The sequence below is a fragment of the Xenopus tropicalis genome, chromosome 10 (assembly GCF_000004195.4).
Source record: "Xenopus tropicalis strain Nigerian chromosome 10, UCB_Xtro_10.0, whole genome shotgun sequence".
Taxonomy (NCBI): Eukaryota; Metazoa; Chordata; class Amphibia; order Anura; family Pipidae; genus Xenopus; species Xenopus tropicalis.
In genome coordinates, this window is record NC_030686.2 from 18488334 (window position 1) to 18507696 (window position 19363).

General features: G+C 41.6%; 1 protein-coding gene across 7 annotated transcripts; it reads right to left on the minus strand.

Annotated features, from left to right (window-relative positions):
• Positions 1-1549: 1549 nt before the first annotated feature.
• atxn7l3 (ataxin 7-like 3) lies at positions 1550-18648 on the minus strand. 7 transcript variants are annotated; one of them, XM_031894414.1, is made up of 13 exons: positions 18514-18648; positions 18025-18135; positions 16240-16372; positions 15356-15527; positions 11617-11714; positions 11308-11330; positions 8841-8886; positions 8295-8326; positions 4810-4878; positions 4257-4300; positions 4060-4131; positions 3533-3666; positions 1550-3253 (listed from the first exon to the last, which is right to left on the minus strand). In XM_031894414.1, exons 1-13 carry the CDS (start codon positions 18523-18525, stop codon positions 3111-3113), a joined length of 1089 nt encoding a protein of 362 aa, XP_031750274.1. In that variant the 5' UTR covers positions 18526-18648; the 3' UTR covers positions 1550-3110. The 7 variants fall into 7 exon arrangements, with proteins under 7 accessions (XP_031750274.1, XP_031750272.1, XP_031750275.1 ...); XM_031894412.1 differs by having other exon boundaries at positions 11596-11714; XM_031894415.1 differs by having other exon boundaries at positions 11596-11714; positions 18025-18139.
• Positions 18649-19363: the final 715 nt, after the last annotated feature.

Sequence of the window (19363 nt, forward strand, 5' to 3'; positions counted from 1 at the left end):
AACATAAAGCCAGGGCAACAATGGAATGGTTTAAAACAAAACATATCCATGTGTTAGAATGGCCCAGTCAAAGTCCAGATCTAAATCCAATGGAGAATCTGTGGCAAGATCTGAAAACTGCTGTTCACAAACGCTGTCCATCTAATCTGACTGAGCTGGAGCTGTTTTGCAAAGAAGAATGGGCAAGGATTTCAGTCTCTAGATGTGCAAAGCTGGTAGAGACATACCCTTAAAGCCTGGCAGCTGTAATTGCAGCAAAAGGTGGTTCTACAAAGTATTGACTGAGGGGGCTGAATAATTATGCACACCCCACTTTGCAGTTATTTATTTGTAAAAAATGTTTGGAATCATGTATGATTTTCGTTCCACTTCTCACGTGTACACCACTTTGTATTGGTCTTTCACGTGGAATTCCAATAAAATTGATTCATGTTTGTGGCTGTAATGTGACAAAATGTGGAAAAGTTCAAGGGGGCCGAATACTTTTGCAAGCCACTGTATATACTCTGTACTTTGCACTTCTGTTCAGCAGAGTCTACACAACCAGTATAGAGGAGCATGTATTGATACAAGGGCATTGGCCTGGCTACAATATCCTACCCATGTGGGTGCTTCTCATATTTTTATTCAGGTGTGGGCAATCCAAACACCAGCTTCTTGGCCCATGCCACCCTAAACGTGCATTCTGACAACTGCTGGGACAGATCTCTTGCTAAAGGCAATACAATTCTCACCATCATTGCAGAGACATGGGTGGGGGGAGGAGACGTGTGAATTAAGCAACTTTTCAAATAGTCATTACTTATTTTGTGTGGCGTTTGATTTATTGCCTAAGGGCTCTTACATGTGGGCAAGGCATGCTGAGCGCATAAAACGCATATTATATTTATATGCATTTTTTTTAAACACACCTAAGTGTGTCAGTTCCAAATGCAACCCTTCCTCAATTCTTGGCCCTAGGATTGAATTTGGGCTGAGGACTGCATCAGTAAGCCAACGCTGTCCCTGATCCAACAGGAAAATCAAACCTGCCTGCGATTTTCGGGCATATATCAATAAGGGAGGCCCATACATGGGAAGATAAGCTGTCGAAATGGTCTAAAGGACTTGAATTGGCTTCAATCTTCCATGTATGGCCACCTTTACAGTGCTACTGCTGACTAAAGCTGGGCATATAGCTGGGCATATGTGAGGTTGCCCAACCATTCTTACTCTGGGCCAAATTGAGATTACTGTTATGGTTGGCTCCCAGGCCAGATCAGATCATAATTTGAGCCAAGGAAAACCTGGGCTGCATCAACGTGGTCATTTAATTTTTGGCTGACATGATTATCAGGCAGGCATATATCTGGCCAAATGTCACAATACATGAGACAGTGAAGGCCTGAGTTTGCAGTTTTATTGGCTCAAGTATGGCTACCTTACATCCAGTGAGCTAAATGGCAAGAAGCAAGGACTACTGGCACAGACAACACAGAAATGCCACTTAGTGTCTCTGCCATTAGGGTTTTCCCTTCTAAGGGGGGAAACACAGGAAACCACAAGCAGGCTCTTTACCAGCACAGGCTTTTATTCCACACACAATTTACAGATGCATATTGGCATTGGCATTTTTTTTTTTTTTAAAGAATTTTTTTTCCCCTATATTAAGGAAGGAAAAGGACACGTTAGTGAAGACCCTGATATACAAATCATAACATCCATCACTTCCAAATCAGTTTATACAGTTCATAATGAGAGGTTGCAGGGCCAGCCCTGTTAGGGAGTAAAGTGACCAGAGGAAAGTGGGTGCCGCTCCGAAGGGCCCTATCTAGTACAACCTTTGATCTGATAGGAATTTTTTATGGTTTTTTTTTTTTTTTTTGGTCACTAGCCTTCTCAATGGGATTTGCCCAGACACCAACTCATTTGTTATAATACTGTGTCCAGGCCTGCTTGTCCCCATTAAACATTTACTAAAAGAACTAAGGGCACAGTTGATCGGTCACTTTGCTCCTACTAAGATTGACCCCCTTTTTTTTAAAAAAAAAAAAAAAAAAGAAAAAAAAGAAAAAGCTTTAAAACCATATTACTCTGGCCATGTAAAAAAAACAAAAACACAAAAACCCACATCAGGCATGTCCAATCCTAAAACCCCCAACACCTTTGACTGTTGAAGGATTCTGGGAATTTTAGTTCAACAACAGGTCCAGGTTGGACAACCCTGCAGTCCATGGTGCTTTCCCACAGTGTCTTTCCCCCCTAAAATAAATCACAGGCACATAATAAAAAAAAAAAAATGGAACTGGCAGCTGCCATAGTCTCCAGGATTCTAAATGGCAAGATCCACATCATGTCATCATTTTAGCATTTACCTCCCCCAAAACCCCCTCGCCTCATCCTGTAAGATTTAGTAAATCTGTGCCTGATGAAATACTGAGTATAATTTCATTAAACGTGCAAGATCTATGAATCGATTTGCTGCCAGAGGTACTGCAGGCGGCCTGCACCCATATACTATGTAACAGAAATGATACCAGAAGCAGCACACATCATGCCTATGTTCATGTTACTGGGGGGGGGGGGGGGGGGAGGTGGTTCCTGCAACTTCTTGGTGGCTCGTGTCTCAGAGTCCCATTTCAGGAAGTTCACGCCTCGGTTCTGTTGGAAAGTTGTCTCCAGATGGCAAGATCCAATGTCAGTAGAGGAAGCAGCAGCAGGCACCCTCTTGACACAGTAGAAAGATCCAGGCTGACCTGAGGATTCCCATTAGATCATATATATATGTATGCATGTATACATATATGACAGTCACAACTGCTCTCCATACCTGGCACAGGCACTGCAAGTGGGACAGGAAGAGACAGTAAATACGGCAAAATTGGGTCCAGTATTTGTTTTGCGGAAAGGAATAAACCGCATTGGGCGAGGTATATTTTGGATCCTCTTTTTTTCTAACATAGTTCTTACCAGACCTGATAATATTCACATTCAAGGGTTTATTTATTTAGGGGTACACCTGGCATTACGCCCATTTGTCTCCATGGGATATATAAATATACCGAGAGAACAGTGCATGTATATTTGGGCACCCAGTCTGACTATGTATAGCACTCCTTGGTCCACTATGTTCAATTGAGTTCGCTGTACATTCCTGGTGTCAGAGGGGCAGGAGGTTTAGGTTTCTTCTTCTTGCTTGTGCCACCTCCACTTGCCAGGCTGACATGACTTGGCTTCTTTTTCTTAGGCTTGCGAGTGTCTGAGTTATTTGTACCTAGGCAGGGAGGAATACAGGAGGATAGGTAGGATAGTAAGGAAGAGGAAAAAGGGAAAAGCATATAGATGAGCGCAAGAGTAATACAAAAAATTCACAGTTGGAAAGCACAAGCAACCAACCAACAGGCACAAGAAGATGAGAGCGCATTCAAACAGAAACAGTGTGACATTGGCCTTATATTGCTCATTTACAACACTGACCACAAGAAGGGGATTGGGCAAACCTTGCTGCATCACAATTACCACATATCCTCCCCCCTGCCTCTGGGTCTCTTACTGGCTTTAGAGGACGCAGAATCGGAAGGAGAAATGTCAGATGATCCATCCCACTGCAGCCGACTCATCAGTGCCTGTCCCTCCACCACATCGAAGCTGTCGTTATCCGTACTGCCGTCAGCCTCGGGGAGAGAGCTGGTAGGGAGGCAGGGGAGAGCACCATCTGTAATGCTTAGCCTTACAAACAGGTTGTGTGTCTTTTGCCCTGTGCAGTCCTATAGGTATAGGCTAGGAGCAAGCAGGCTCCAGTTTTATGAAGGTGAAAATGTCACAGTATGCGGTTGCTAAACAAATCAGCAAAACTGGAGAAGGATGAAGAACCCTCATTCAGTCCAGTCATAGTGATCCCAGTGGGGATTGTACTCTAGAACCGTCATAAAAAATCCCTATGTAACTGCAAAAGCTAGGAAAATGTCCCTGCCCAGTACAGTCCTAGAGGTACCAAGAAGGAAGGGAGACACTGCTACGCATCCTGTTGTCTGTGCTCCTATCAGATTTATGGAGTTATGTGGTCAGTTGGGCACTTACGCAGAGGAGCCCAGCAAATAGACTCTCACAGACCGGCGCTGGTCATCTGTGTGTTGGGGGCAACGATGCGATCTAAAGAGAAAACAGATACTGATGAGAAAAACAAACTGAGGAAATCAGTTTTGCCTTTGTGGTTCATGAGCAATAAGCAGAAGTCAGTGGCATAGGAACACCAGCACAGTATTACAATGACTGACCTGGTACACATCTTCTTAGTGTGCTCCGATATAACCCCGCATTGCTATGGAGAAATAAAAAGGGATGAATTAACAGCTTTCCCAGTGGGTGCCATACAACTGGATTGCATTATAATGTACAGCTCTACCACAGCACTCACAGGACTTTGAAAAATAACAATATTTTTAATACTGCAATAAAATTATATATTGCACTAACAAAAATATTGTGTTATTTCTCAAAGTCCTCTCTACCTTTTTTGTACTTCACCACTTGACCTGGCACCCAGGCAGTAGGATGTTTTTGGAGTGTGCCCTCTAGAATTTATTTTACGACTGGCACACCCTATAAAAAAATCACAGCTTTATTGCTAACACATTGCACAAAATTAGTCCAACGTTTCGATCCTTAACAGAACCTTTCAAAGCAAAGCTCTTCAGTACCTTTGAATACATATGCAAAACCCTCTCCCCCTCTCTTGCCCAATGGTTCCATGACATTTTCATGCACTTATTGAAAGGGACTGGATCTCTAGTATTTTGACTTATAGTTCAGTGACTGTAGGGTGCTTACCGTGGTTAGAAGTGTTTGAAGCTCATCTGGGCCGAGGTTCTCATAACTAATCCCTGAACTGCTATTATACTGAAAAGGGAAAGAAGCATTAGTATCAGTGCAGAAAGGAACATATATTTGTGCAAAGAACCATTATACCTTTATATTTTCTGCAAACTGTGCTGGCACAGATTTATAGTCTCTTTGCCAGGTCTGGACTGAGACCCAAGATACAGTGGATATAAAAAGTCTACACACCCCTGATAAAATGTCAGGTTCCTGTGCTGTACAAAAATGAGACAAAGATAAATCATTTCAGAACTTTTTCCACCTTTAATGTGACCTATAAACTCAATTGAAAAACAAACTGAAATCTTTAAGGTGGAGGGAAGAAAACCAAAAAAAACTAAAATAATGTGGTTGCATAAGTGTGCACACCCTCTTCTAACTGGGGATGTAGCTGTGTTCAGAATTAAGCAATCACATTCAAAATCATGTTAAGTAGGAGTCAGCATACACCTGCCATCATTTAAAGTGCCTATGATTAACCCCAAATAAAGTTCAGCTGCTCTAGTTGGTTTTTCCTGACATTTTTTTTAGTTGCATCCCACAGCAAAAGCCATGGTCCCCAGAGAGCTTCCAAAGCATCAGAGGGATCTCATTGTTAAAAGATATCAGTCAGGAGAAGGGTACAAAAGAATTTCCAAGGCATTAGATATACCATGGAACACAGTGAAGACAGTCATCATCAAGTGGAGAAAATATGGCACAACAGTGACATTACCAAGAACTGGACGTCCCTCCAAAATTGATGAAAAGACGAGAAGAAAACTGGTCAGGGAGGCTACCAAGAGGCCTACAGCAACATTAAAGGAGCTGCAGGAATATCTGGCAAGTACTGGCTGTGTGGTACATGTGACAACAATCTCCCGTATTCTTCATGTGTCTGGGCTATGGGGTAGAGTGGCAAGATGAAAGCCTTTTCTTTCGAAGAAAAACATCCAAGCCAGGCTACATTTTGCAAAAACACATCTGAAGTCTCACAAAAACATGTGGGAAAAGGTGTTATGGTCTGATGAAACCAAGTTGGAACTTTTTGGCCATAATTCCAAAAATGTTAATCTGGACGAAGATTAAAGTTTTGGAATGGCCCAGCCAGAGCCCAGACCTGAATCCGATTGAAAATTTGTGGGGTGATCTGAAGAGGGCTGTGCCCAGGAGATGCCCTTGCAATCTGACAGATTTGGAGTGTTTCTGCAAAGAAGAGTGGGCAAATCTTGCAAAGTCAAAATGTGCCATGCTGATAGACTCATACCCAAAAAGATTGAGTGCTTTAATAAAATCAAAAGGTGCTTCAACAAAGTATTAGTTTAAGGGTGTGCACACTTATGCAACCACATTATTTTAGTTTTTTTGGTTTTCTTCCCTGCACCTAAAAAGATTTCAGTTTGTTTTTCAATTGAGTGGTACAGTTTATAGGTCACATTAAAGGTGAAAAAAGTTCTGAAATGATTTATCTTTGTCTCATTTTTGTACAGCACAGGGACCTGACATTTTATCAGGGGTGTTTAGACTTTTTATATCCACTGTATGAAGAATACGGGAGATTGTTGTCACATGTACCACACAGCCAGTACTTGCCAGATATTCCTGCAGCTCCTTTAATGTTGCTGTAGGCCTCTTGGTAGCCTCCCTGACAAGTTTTCTTCTCTTCTTTTCATCAATTTTGGAGGGACGTCCAGTTCTTGGTAATGTCACTGTTGTGCCATATTTTCTCCACTTGATGATGACTGTCTTCACTGTGTTCCATGGTATACCTAATGCCTTGGAAATTCTTTTGTACCCTTCTCCTGACTGATATCTTTTAACAATGAGATCCCTCTGATGCTTTGGAAGCTCTCTGGGGACCATGGCTTTGGCTGTGGGATGGGACTAAAAAAAATGTCAGGAAAGACCAACTAGAGCAGCTGAACTTTATTTGGGGTTAATCGGAGGCACTTTAAATGATGGCAGGTGTATACTGAGTCCTATTTAACATGATTGTGAATGTGATTGCTTAATTCTGAACACAGCTACATCCCCAGTTTGAAGAGGGTGTGCACACTTAAGCAACCACATTATTTTAGTTTTTTTGGTTTTCTTCCCTCCACCTAAAAGATTTCAGTTTGTTTTTCAATTGAGTGGTACAGTTTATAGGTCACATTAAAGGTGAAAAAAGTTCTGAAATGATTTCTCTTTGTCTCATTTTTGTACAGCACAGGAACCTGACATCTTACCAGGGGTGTGTAGACTTTTTATATCCACTGTAGGTCCTGGCATTTCAAGTGCAGAGAGAGCCAAAAAGCCCCACCCAATTAACAGTGACTGTATATAGCATCGTATATAGCAGCCGTTCTGGCATTTGCCAGAATCCACAGATTGCCAGTCCAGGCCTAAGGAAACACTCAGATTTCTTCCTGAAGTGGAAAGTGCCAGGCCTAATTCTTTTTCTAATGGGTTTGTAACACAGTAGGACATCAGTGGGAAGTGATAAGGAAGGTTGTAGAGACACAATGGCGCTTTGGCAAGGTTTAGCCTAGCATCACTTGGTACAGTTCATGAAGCAATACCCAAAATGCTGTTCTAGTGATGTCTAGCAGTTTCTATGATCATCAAATGGGAGAAGGCAAGGGCAGTTACGAAGGTTCCTTAAAGCATAAGACAACAGGGCTGCAATGTACAGAAGTTCGTGTCCAGCTTGTAGAGCTACTCCGTCTGCCAATAACAGGCAGCCTCATTTCAACTGTACTAATAATAGCCTTCTTCGGTTTTATAATGTTCCCAATTTAGAACACAGTATAATAATACAAGCAGGAATGGATCTGACAGCAGAAGCAGCACAATTGGGTCCATTTAGTTTTAGACATAAGGAGTATGTGAGTATGTGAAAGGTTAGTCTCTTCACCTTTAAGTTATCTTTTAGTATATTATAGAATAGCCAATTCTAAGCAACTTTTTAATTGATCTTCATTTATTAATTTTTTTTAATATAGTTTTTAAATTATTTGCCTTCTTATTTCTTTTGCCTCTTTACAGCTGTCAGTGACCCCAGCAGCCAAAAAACTATCGAGGCTACATTCATAAACCAGCCTATCAGTCAAACCTTTCCCTGGTTGCTAAGGTAATTTGGACTTTGGCAACCAGATAGCTGCTGAAACTCCAAACTGGAGAGTTGCTGAAACTCCAAACTGGAGAGCTGCTGAACAAAATGTGAAAGCATTAAAAATAATAAAAAATGAAGATCAGTTGTAAATTTTCTCAGAAACTTACTCTCTACATCATACTTAAAGTTAACTCAAAAGTAAGCAACCCATTTAAGAGATCCAAAAATAGGGGTAAAAATGAAAAGGCCCAGTGTGCATGGGGCCAAACCCCGTTCTCTTCTCTCCCTTGGCTCTTGTATCCTTTCCTTTGGCTCTTGTATGGTCACAGTGAAGTGAAGTCCTTTAGCAAGGGCAGTGTCTTACCTTAAATGGGTCAGAGTTAACAGAGAGATCTCCTGCAAGAGGGAAAATATAACAAGGTGTCAGAAAACCATCGATTTTAATGCAATGTCTATCCACTGTGCATTACTGTGGCACATTTACACACAGGGCTGGATATGTGGGAATGGCCCAAAGATGCACCGCAGATAGCACCACTAGCAATAGAACAAGGAAGCCAGCAATGGTCCCCAATATTGCTTCTAATAGTAGCCATAGAACTGTTTTGCTTTATAGCACAGAGAAATGAAACTGAGGCTAATGTCAGCGAATCAGATGATTTATTATGATATCATGGTATGAAGAAGGAAACTAATCTAAAAGGAATGAGGACATTGACCCTGAAGTAAATCACAAGGGTAAAAGGGTGTTGGATCATAGCTGTAAATAAACCTCCTTAGAGACAATGGACCTTGACTGTCTATGCTTAATATAGGTCAGCAGCCCGATACCTCCCCCAATATAGATCACAGCATGCATTGTGACAGTGAAATGCAGTTTGGAGTTAAAATGATATCCAGTGTCACTCACCGTTTTTGTGTTTTAGGGACTTTGATCTGCGAGGAGAATTTGGGTTCTGAAAGAGGATTTGAAATACTTTATTAGTATGCACATGCAACCCATGAACATATGAAGGGGAGTGGGCACCTCATTATTATTTTTTAAAAAAGAAAAAATGAAAGGATTCTACATAAATTTACTCTTATATCCATTTTTCTGCTACTGATTTCTTTCTTTATATATATATTTTATATTTAATTCTGGTTTTCTTTTATTCGTCACTATTGTGAAGTCAACCTATTCAACCTATCCTCCACCCAAAAATCAATAGCAGCTGAATGCTTTAAAGGAAATCTATACCCCCAAATAATGAAGGTCTCTATAAAAGTATATTGCATAAACCTCATATATAAAATCCTGCTTCATCTAAATAAACCATTTTCATAAATATATATTTTTTTAGTAGTATTTGCTATTGGGTAATCCTAAATAAAAAAACTGCCATTTTAAGAATTATGGGCCGCCTCCTGGGATCATAGGATTCACAGTGCACACAAACAGGACAACGCACACACACATGCTAGGCCCCATCAGCCAATTAATGGGTAGAGGTCTGTCTTTTGCTTCCCCACTAGTTCCTGTTACAGTTAGAGCTGTATTATTTCTGGTCATGTGATCTCTGAGGGAGCACACAGCCCATCACTAAATGGTGGATCAAGGGAAAGGATGTAAAAGCAATATTTTTTGATTATATATATATTCCAGTTTGGCAAGATTCTTTAATAGGTCACTTAACATAATATAAACTGTCTGTTAAGTATTCATACTGGGGGTATAGTTTCCTTTAAGTCATGCAGAGTCAATCAAACCCTCCCATCACCTTGCTCCCTGTTGCAGTGAGGGATACTGGGACTTGAATGCAAATCCAATAAGGTCTAAAGGCTCTAGACAAGCCAGCACTAGCAGCCACCTTGACCACGTCAGACCAAGTAAGCAGTTCATATGGCTTTCTAAAGTGCCAAAATGATGGCCCCCCTGACTGATAGCTGGCCAGAGACCCACAAAATGGGCACAGACTACACTGAAACGCTGCAACAATCCAGTTCGTACAGGTCTGTATAATCCCATGTTATTATCTGAAGGTTGGCCCAGCACCTAAACAATCTATTCTTGTTTGGCCCACCAGCTGGGTTGCCCAATCTGGCACAGTGAGAAGATTTTTCAAAGACTGGTACTGCGAGCCATGAGCCGTTGTACTGATAAATTATTTTTTTTAAGAAACTCCTGACTAGTAAAATAAAGACCAACCCTGTTGCTTTGCGTATATTATGGGTATATAATGGGGATAACGTGTAAAACAATAAACCCTTTAAGCCAATGCTGTCTAACTTGCAGGCCGCATCTGGGCCACAGCCTCTACATGTGTGGCTCCCCCCACACACTGTAACTGCTTACCTTTGTGTAAGCTTTAAATGGTATCAGTACTGAGATTACCTGCCCCCTCCCTGCATTATTCACTCCTCAGGTTCAGGCTGTAAGGCCACATCTGTAAGTTTCTGCATTGCTCAAACCTGAAAGACACTAATAGGTTTCCCTGTCTCCTGCCCTACTTTGCCTGTGCCTGCATGTGCAATTTTCTGCCTGCCCTACCATTCCTGTGTGTATCATACTCTGGCTGCCCTATGCTGCCTGTGTGTGCCGTACTCTGGCTGTCCTACCCTGCCCGTGTGCGTCTTACTCTGGCTGCCCCACCCTGCCCGTGTGTGCCATACTCTGCCAGCCCTACCCCACCTGTGTGCGCCATACTCTGCCTGTGCCTGCCCTGCATGTGCCAAATTCTGCCTGCCCTACCCTGCCTTCGTGTATCATACTCTGGCTGCCCTATGCTGCCTATGTGTGCCGTACTCTGGCAGCGTGTGCGCCGTACTCTGCCAGTCCTACCCTGCCTGTGTGTGCCATACTCTGCCTGCCCTATGCTGCTTGTGTGTGCTATACACTGCCTGCCCTATGCTGCCTGTGTGTGCCATACTCTGCCTGCCCTATGTTGCCTGTGTGTGCCATACTCTGCCTACCCTGACTGTAGGAGGTGAACCTGGCAGGGGTTTGTTCTGGGAGTTTGTTAGCTCTTGGAAATAGTCAGGAGACATATGGATTTAAGGGTATGTCTTAATATGACTTAATGAACTTTTTCACATAGGAGTGATGGGGGATAATCCTGCAGTGAGCACCAAGTGTTTTTTTTGGTGTGCTACCACCATTAATTTGGATATGGTCTTAAAAGTTATTGTGATAATATGGATGTCATCAAAACTGGCTCCTATTATTGGCTCTCCACCACTTAAGTCAGAAAAAGTCCAACCCTCAGTACCACAGAAGTTGGACAGCACTGCTTTAAGCAATAAAGGAATAGAAGGGTAGTGTATTGATGCTGGTCAGGTTCAGAGAAACCAGCAATTGAGCCTGTACTCATTAATAGGTATAATGTAAACTGGCTTACCTTCTCTGATTTTCTCTTCTTTGCTAAAAGTGCAGGAGAGAGTAGTAGGGAAGAGAGGAAACAAACCAACAGAAAGAAAAAGGGGGAAAACAATAAAAAAAAAAAAAAAAAAAAAAAGATGGGGCAGATGAACATAAAACAATGAGAAGCAGGGAAACCAGTACATACAAAAGGGAAAAGTTTGAGAGAGGGAGAAAGAAAGGAGAGAGAAGAGAAAAAGGTTCAGCCCGGGTGGAAAAATCACAACAGTAACCAAGCATGTATTTAGGCACAGCACAGATTAGTTACCTCCAGACGCATTAAACGCACCTTTCTTCTCCGATCCATAGGACCAATCGTTATCATTAACATCGTCGTTATCTTCCTGGTCGCTTTCTGACTTGTTCATGTTGTTACTGCTTGCGATTCTGGGGAAAGGATAAAAAGCACTTATGCATGCAGGGGCATCATGGCATTTACCACTTCCTTGCAGAATACTGGGAGTTGCACAATATTCTCATGGGCATTTTGCACACAGGCAGAAACCTGTGGCAGACAAAACGCTCCGATCCACCTGACCCGATTCCCATTAGAATATATAACGGCACTACTTAAAATGTGGGGGATACATTTCCCTTGCCCTATTACTGCGCAAAGTTTCCTCCTGCATGCAACTTCGGAAAACCAAACTATGTGTATGCCTTGGGCGATTCTCTTTGTTGCCGATGGAAAGGCATTTCAGGGAGATTTGTCGTCCGTGGTAGAAGAGATCTAGCGCGGGCAACTAATCTCTTCATGGGACATCAGCCTAAAGCTGCTGCCCTAAGCACATGCCTTTGGGTACCTATATATAAGTTAGAAATGCATGGGCTGCATCTGTCAAATTAAATAAATTCTGGCTGCTGTACTACAGAAATGAAATACAGGAGAATATCATACAACAGACATGAGCAGTGACAATTTGGGTCAGGTATCTGGAGTTCTCTGCCCCTAAAGGTTAATGGAATCCATAAAGCATGGGTCAAGAATAATCCTCCTTGTTTGGAAGGTGACCAACTCCTTTAACACGTATTCACTTAACACTTTTTTTCAGCTACTATATCAAAAAGAATGATGTTTCAGTCTGGCAGCTCAGTAATCCAGGCTCAGATTCTGATTTGCTGCAATTTGCTGCTTCATTAGTCGATACATTTCTCAGCAGCATCCTTGAAACATTAGCAACTATTGTATCAAATATAACTGCTGCCTTTAATGAAGGCTGAAAGGGTCATTATTTCTGGCGTATTATCTGCAAACAAATGTAAAAAAAAAAAAAAAAAAAATTTGGAAAGCAAACAATTTTCTGCTTCATAAATTGTGACAACCCCTAAGCTTAGCTTCTCAACAGCTTCTCAGAGCCCACTGAAGCATGTACATGTGCACTGTCCCAGACAGTGGAGTCAGTTTATTACATAAATAAGGCATTTCTAGCCATATTCATTTTTAGGGTTTAGTTCTCCTTTAATAATGTTAATAAGAGTCCTGACTATGCAGTAAATACTTGTCAGCAAGCCAACACCATCCCTAAAGGCCCATCAGATGGCAGCACATACAAGGAAACTGTAATTGCTGTACATGTTCAGTAAAGGAAATAAACATAGAAAGTAATAAACATATGCATGTAGAACTAATATTTATAGATGGCAGCCATGATTTATTTTTTCATTACAAGCATTTATATTTGTAGAACAAAAAAGAGAAGGGTGCCACTTTGAGAAAATGGAGAAGGGTGCCACTTTGAGAAAATGTGTAAAATGCCATGCTGTGTGAGCTATCCAGTGCCACGCTGTTCCATGGCAGTTTGCCTTTCTCTCCATAACAGCTTTTAATAGTGTTGGTTTATTTACCCTTCATAATGTATTCTTGATTAATATACATTCAATGGAACATCCACCTTACAGTCACGGAACCCTTTCATACTGAATGGAATGTGTTTTGTGTGGAAATTCATCCCTTAGGGCAAGGTCACATGTAGCATAGATTCGCTAGTCTCAGTCCTGTGGTTTTTCCATCACTCTAAGAGAAGCGGATCCGCTTCCCTACGCTGTCCGTGGGCCTGCACTAAGAACTACAGTATCTGCAGCACACACAGTGGAGTGGAGCGTAGGCCTGCCCAAAAGTGCCTGCTTTCATGTTTAACAAGTGGACCTACACTCTGCTGTAAGTGCCTGAACTGAGGCGGATACTCAGTGCAGTCACACAAGCGGCATAGGTAAAGCTTCTCTCAGCCTGACTGAAAAATGCAGGGTTGAGAGAAGCCAATCTACACCATGTGTGACCTTGTCCTAAGGGTGCCACTGCCCTAAGATAGCTAGAATAGTGCATGGTGTAGGGAGTGTGTGGGGGGTAATAATATTATATCTGATAATATACTGTAGGTAATGTTTAACACAAGGAGAACACTACACAACTGTGCAAACAGTTGTTGTGTCATTGCATTGTACATAGTTTATATTGTCAGGGGGTTGCATGCCATTTGCTTATGTGTAAACAACATTGGGGCTGTGAAACATCAAAGCCACCTTTTGTGGAGGTGTAATTTTCCCAGGGACAAGATGGATTAGAGACTCTGGATGTTAGGATTTAGCAGACAGTCAGGATTGAGGGACATCCTTGTAACATCTTATGCTGGTTCCCTATGCTTCTATTTTTATTTAACTATACTATATTTAACTATACTATATTTAACTATGCTGTATCTTGTTCATTTTAACAAGGAATAAATATACCTATTTTTATATAAATACTACGAGCCTAAAGATTATCATCGTACCCCTAGACACACAAGTGAATCGGCACTTGTATCAGTAGTTTTATACTGCTAAATTGGTAAGCAGTACCATTAACCACTTCCGACACATGGGAATAAGGGAGGCCAGTTAGGCTGCATAAGTCTAAGTGTGACAGGATAAGGGTATGGATGAGCATTTCAGCAGTTGCTTGAAAGAAAGATTGATTTTGGCAATATTGTGTTGTACAAAATATGAGTTTACTGGTGTTAAAGGAGAAACAAACCTAGCTGTACCAAATGCCACGTTGTAACCCCTTGGGGTACTCAGTTTTCAAGACAATTTTTCTAGAATTACATGGAAAGCCTGTCAACTTGGTGAACCCCCACAATGACTTTAGGTTTCATTATCCTTTTCTGTATTATACAGTATAAAAGGTTTGAGAGCAACTGGGGCCAGTAGGGGACTGGATTTTGACATAATGTGTGAAGTATATGCTCAGGGCATTTTTCCTGCATTGTGGCCCCATTCTACTTGTTGGCAGAACCAGCAATCAATGGGATAATGATTTAAGTCTTTTGGTTTGGAGCAGGTCTGGACTGGGATCCAACAGGCCCTGGCATTATAAATACACAGAGGCCCAAAGAGACCCCCCCAACCCACTAAACAGTGACTTTCTATGGCATCTTGCAGCAGCCCCTCTGGCATTTGCCAGAACCCACAAATTGCCAGTACAGGCCTGATTAGTAGGCCCTGCTGACTTGGTTCCCATGATTACAGATGGTGGCCCTGATAACAAGCATACAAGTAGTAATGTATATGGGGTGTAGGGCTCTGCTGATGGATTAAAGCTAGTGAAGGGGTAGATAAATATATTTAGCTAGCATCTGCATACATAATGTAAGAGATAGTAGACTGGATTTCAAACTTGATACACCAGCTGCAACATGAAAGGATAATAAACAGGTCTTCTCAAGTGCACACAAATGCAGAAAAGTCCAAATCAGCCAGCCTGTAAACCAACCTTAGGGTGAAGACAGACAGAGCTACTAGTAGCAGCTACTAGTCATGGCTACAATAGATAATTCTGATTGTTTACTGATAATTGTCTCTACGTGTGTTTTAGCAGAGACAATTCTCAGTAATGTCTATGGCAGGGTATTTTCTGGCATTTAGTAGCCATAACAAGTAGCTGCTACTACTGCGTGTCTTTGCCCTTAGCCCATTTACCATGATAGGTATGTCAAGGCACCACCTCAGATGAGCTAAAGAGTGGTTGTAAAGTAAAGGTTTCCCCTTACCTGCGGTTAGCAATACGGCTGCTGTTCCTGCCCATACCCAGACACTTCTCAAGGTGAGGGGCAAATCTTGATGCAGCGATACTGCGGTTACAGTTTGGACACACGCATTCTTTGCTTTTCCACTGGTTGTAAACCTGACCAAATATATCCACCCCTGGCTGGTCTACTATTTCTGTGAATTGCAATAAAAGAAAAACTTGAAGATGGAGAAAATGGGAAAAAAGGTTGTATGATGCAAGCATAAATAGCATCAGAACAGAGTGTTGAAAAACGCATTTAAACAATTAGGTCTCCTTCCTTTCTGTCACTAAACAGCAGTGCGGTTATGCTTTATGGCTGCATTTCTAGATATTTCTATAACTGAAGACCTCAGAGGTCAGATGTCCTATCTGATACCCTTTGATCACACCTCTGAGGGATTCTGAGCCCTTAATAGGATTAACTACAGAGACTGAGAAATGGAACTGTAGCCACTGTACTATAAAATTGCAAAATTTGCAAGTCTGGAGATTATGATATATTTAGGGAAAAGGAAAGTAGAGCGGTCTCTGCAATTTTGCCAGCTGCACTTTTTTCATGATAAAATGTTGCACCAAAAACTCAGCACCCTGATATCCTTCTACATAAATTATGTGAAAATGCCAGTATGGGCAATTGTGGCCCAACGTTTCACAGAAACTGCAACGCACTCTTAAGCATAGAGATAAAATAGTAGTCAAAAATGTCAAAAACTGCTCTGTGCACACTATTATGGTAAAGTGACTATGTTAAGGGGGCTCATGAAGCCACAGAAAACCTGTAACAGGCCAGCCCTGCCCTCATATTTTTATACTGTATTTCAGCAACTATATGCCTAATGCACAAAGCTGGCAAAAGCTACTGACCAAAATCTTTTACACTCTCAGGGTCTGTTTCATCCAGCAAGAAATATCCACATTTAGCAGCACGATGGACCTCAAAACTGAGCCCCAGACATGTGTCCTCTATCAGGTCTGTGTAAATTTCATGAGCAATGGCCTGAAAGAAATAAAGAACCGTGTTATACAGCATCAGGGGAAAGGGGCGGCACTACAGTAAACCATGAATCTATGGTTCCAAGATATTATCTAACTGGAAGCGTTACCAGGGTAGATATGTAGTGCAGTAGATGGGGTTGAACCTTATTTTATATGATGATATATATTATCAGGAATGCTTGGGGTCTGGAGTTTTTTGGATAAGGGTATTTTTGAATTTTGGGTCACAGTACCTTCTATAAGAAGACATATAAGCATTAAATAAGCCCAATAGGATGGATTTGCCACCAATTTAGGTTCATGCAGCTTAGTTACCATCAAGTACAAGCTACTGTTTTATTATTCCTCCCCAAATCAGTTGTGCTGGCTGATACATTATATAACTTTAAAGGAACAGTAACACCAAAAAATTAAAGTGTATAAAAGTAACTAAAATATAATGTACTGCTGCCCTGCACTGGTAAAAGTTGTGTGTTTACTTCAGAAAGTCTACCATAATTTATATAAATAAGCTGCTATGTAGCCATGGGGGCAGCCATTCAAAGGAGAAAAGGCACAGGCACATAGCAGATAACAGATAAAACACTATTGTATTCTACAGAACTTGTCTGTTATCTGCTATGTAACCTGTGCCTTTTCTCCTTTTTTCCAGCTTGAATGGCTGCCCCCGTGGCTACACAGCAGCTTATTATATAAATTATAGTAGAGTTACTGTAGCAAACACACCAGTTTTACCAGTGCTGGGCAACAGTGCATTATATTTTTATTACTTTAAAGCTCTTTCATTTTTTGGTGTTACTGTTCCTTTAAGAAGGGGCTGGATGGATTCTTAGCAAGTGAGGGAATACAGGGTTATGGGAGATAGCTCTTAGTACAAGTTGATCCAGGGACTGGTCCAATTGCCATCCTGGAGTCAGGAAGGAATTTTTTCCCCTCTGCAGCAAACTAGAGAGGTTTCAGATGAGGTTTTTTGCCTTCCTCTGGATTAATTAGAAGTTAGGCAGGTTATATATATATATATATATATATATATATATATATATATATATATATATAGTCATTATGGTTGAACATGATGGACGTATGTGTTTTTTCAACCCAACTTACTATGTTACTATGTTACTATTACAGAGAAAAAGGAAATCACTGAAAAAAAATTGAATTATTTGCATCAAATGGATGTTATGGTAGATGGCTTTCCTGTAATTCTAAACTATTTAAAGAAACTATACATGGGCCAATAAAATCTATCAGTTTAGTCCCTCCAGTCAGCAGATTTTTGGTCTGCATGCGGGGGTTCCAAACAGATCAACATGTGTAAGTTGGACAAGTTTGAAAATCCTGTCAGGAGAAGATCTCAGCAGCACAATGATGAGGTCCTCACCTGACGGGTCTCCATAGATCCTCATTATACTACCATCATAGGCTCTGGTGACTAATAACCACTAGAGACCAAGTAGCAGTGGTTTGCTTTAGATGGCCAACAATAAAATGAGCATGTTGCCCCATAAGAACTATTGAGTTCTTCACAGCAACTCATTTCCTTAGTACAAAGTGCCAGCTCTCTCTTGTTTTATTATCCTTTATTTATGTAGACCCAACACATTCCACAGCCCTTTAATGCTATTATCCATTGTTCATGTCGCTCCTCACCTCCAGTTTGCTGTTATCCAGGCCAGATAGAGACATGTCTTCCATTTTCATTGGCAACCACTGCAGGGAAGAGGAGAGGCCAGTCAGGCATAGAAAGGGTGGCCACCCATCCTACCTAGGAGACAGAGACAATCATGTTACCAATCTTAATCAAGATCACAGAAATATATGGAGGGTTAATATCCCACCAACACAGACAGCTTACAGTCTGATAACGTGGAGAGAAACTATATAAATATATAGAGAGCAATAGAAGAGGAATAAATCAGTTGCCCCAATATAGGTGTACAGCACCAGTCACACAAAGCAATGCCTGCAACTTATGGCCCTTTGTTGATGAACTACAATTCCCAGCATCCCTCAGCATTGTAGGTTGTAATTTACCAGCAACAGGGGAGCCAAAGGTAGCAAGTAAGGTTTAAGTTTAAAGCGTAAGCAGGACCGCCCATTCCGTACGCGGCCATCCAAAATGTCTTACTCCATACATACACAAACATCCATACATGATGCACACCCTCTCCCATCTCCTCAGCTCTCCGCAGTACCCGCCGCCATTTTACTTAGCCAGGCAATCTCAATCGCCGGCAGAAAACATCGACCCAGCCCCTCTCCCATGTTGGGCGTGGTAGTAATCTGTCACTGCAAGTCAAACCTTGAACCTAGCCTACAAGAGGAGGGAGCTAGCAACAGGGGCGGGGCCGGTTCGACTCTACCAATCAATCACAAACGACACAATGCCAGTCTTAGCCAATCAACAACAGAGAAAGACCGGAAAAGCAATCGCGAATCAGAAAGTGTTTAGGGCAGAGATTCTACCTAAGGCGCCTATCAAATGGCGCGGTGGGCGTATTTGATGTTTTGTTGTCATGGCGACAGTGCGGGGTCTGAGCTAAGATGTTTGGTGGCAAAAACTCGTGTTAGCCTATCTTGCCGTGGCGGGAATATATTTCTAAGTAATTGTAAGAGGAGTTATACATTATTGACGTCAGAACCATTACTTAGGTTACAGCCCAACACCCCAACTGCTTGCCCACATGCTGGTCCTTGGGTAGTCTAATAAATAATAATTTACACTTGATCTCAGTAAGGAATAGCAACAAAAAAAGCAGCTTGCTTTGAAACAAATACAAAAATGTAGTCTTACCTTAAATTTTCATTTTCTTTGGTTCAAAGGTAGCACATATGGGGGTAATACCTCTGATCCACCCCTGCTAGGACAGAAAAAAGTCACACCCACTAAGAAACTAAACTAGAAATAGACAGGGTCACCCCCCCCCTTGATCATTTTCAAGCTGACTCAAGTAACCGCACAACTTGCTTCAACAACAACTTTAGGGAG

What these genes read in the sequence shown, in the direction of transcription:
- atxn7l3 (XM_031894412.1), bottom strand. An exon ending in GTCCCTAAAACACAAAAACG is followed by an intron (nt 8,327 to 8,840) that starts GTGAGTGACACT and finishes TCCCTCTTGCAG; the next exon opens with GAGATCTCTCTGTTAACTCT. An exon ending in TATTTGCTGGGCTCCTCTGC is followed by an intron (nt 3,667 to 4,059) that starts GTAAGTGCCCAA and finishes CCTCCCTACCAG; the next exon opens with CTCTCTCCCCGAGGCTGACG.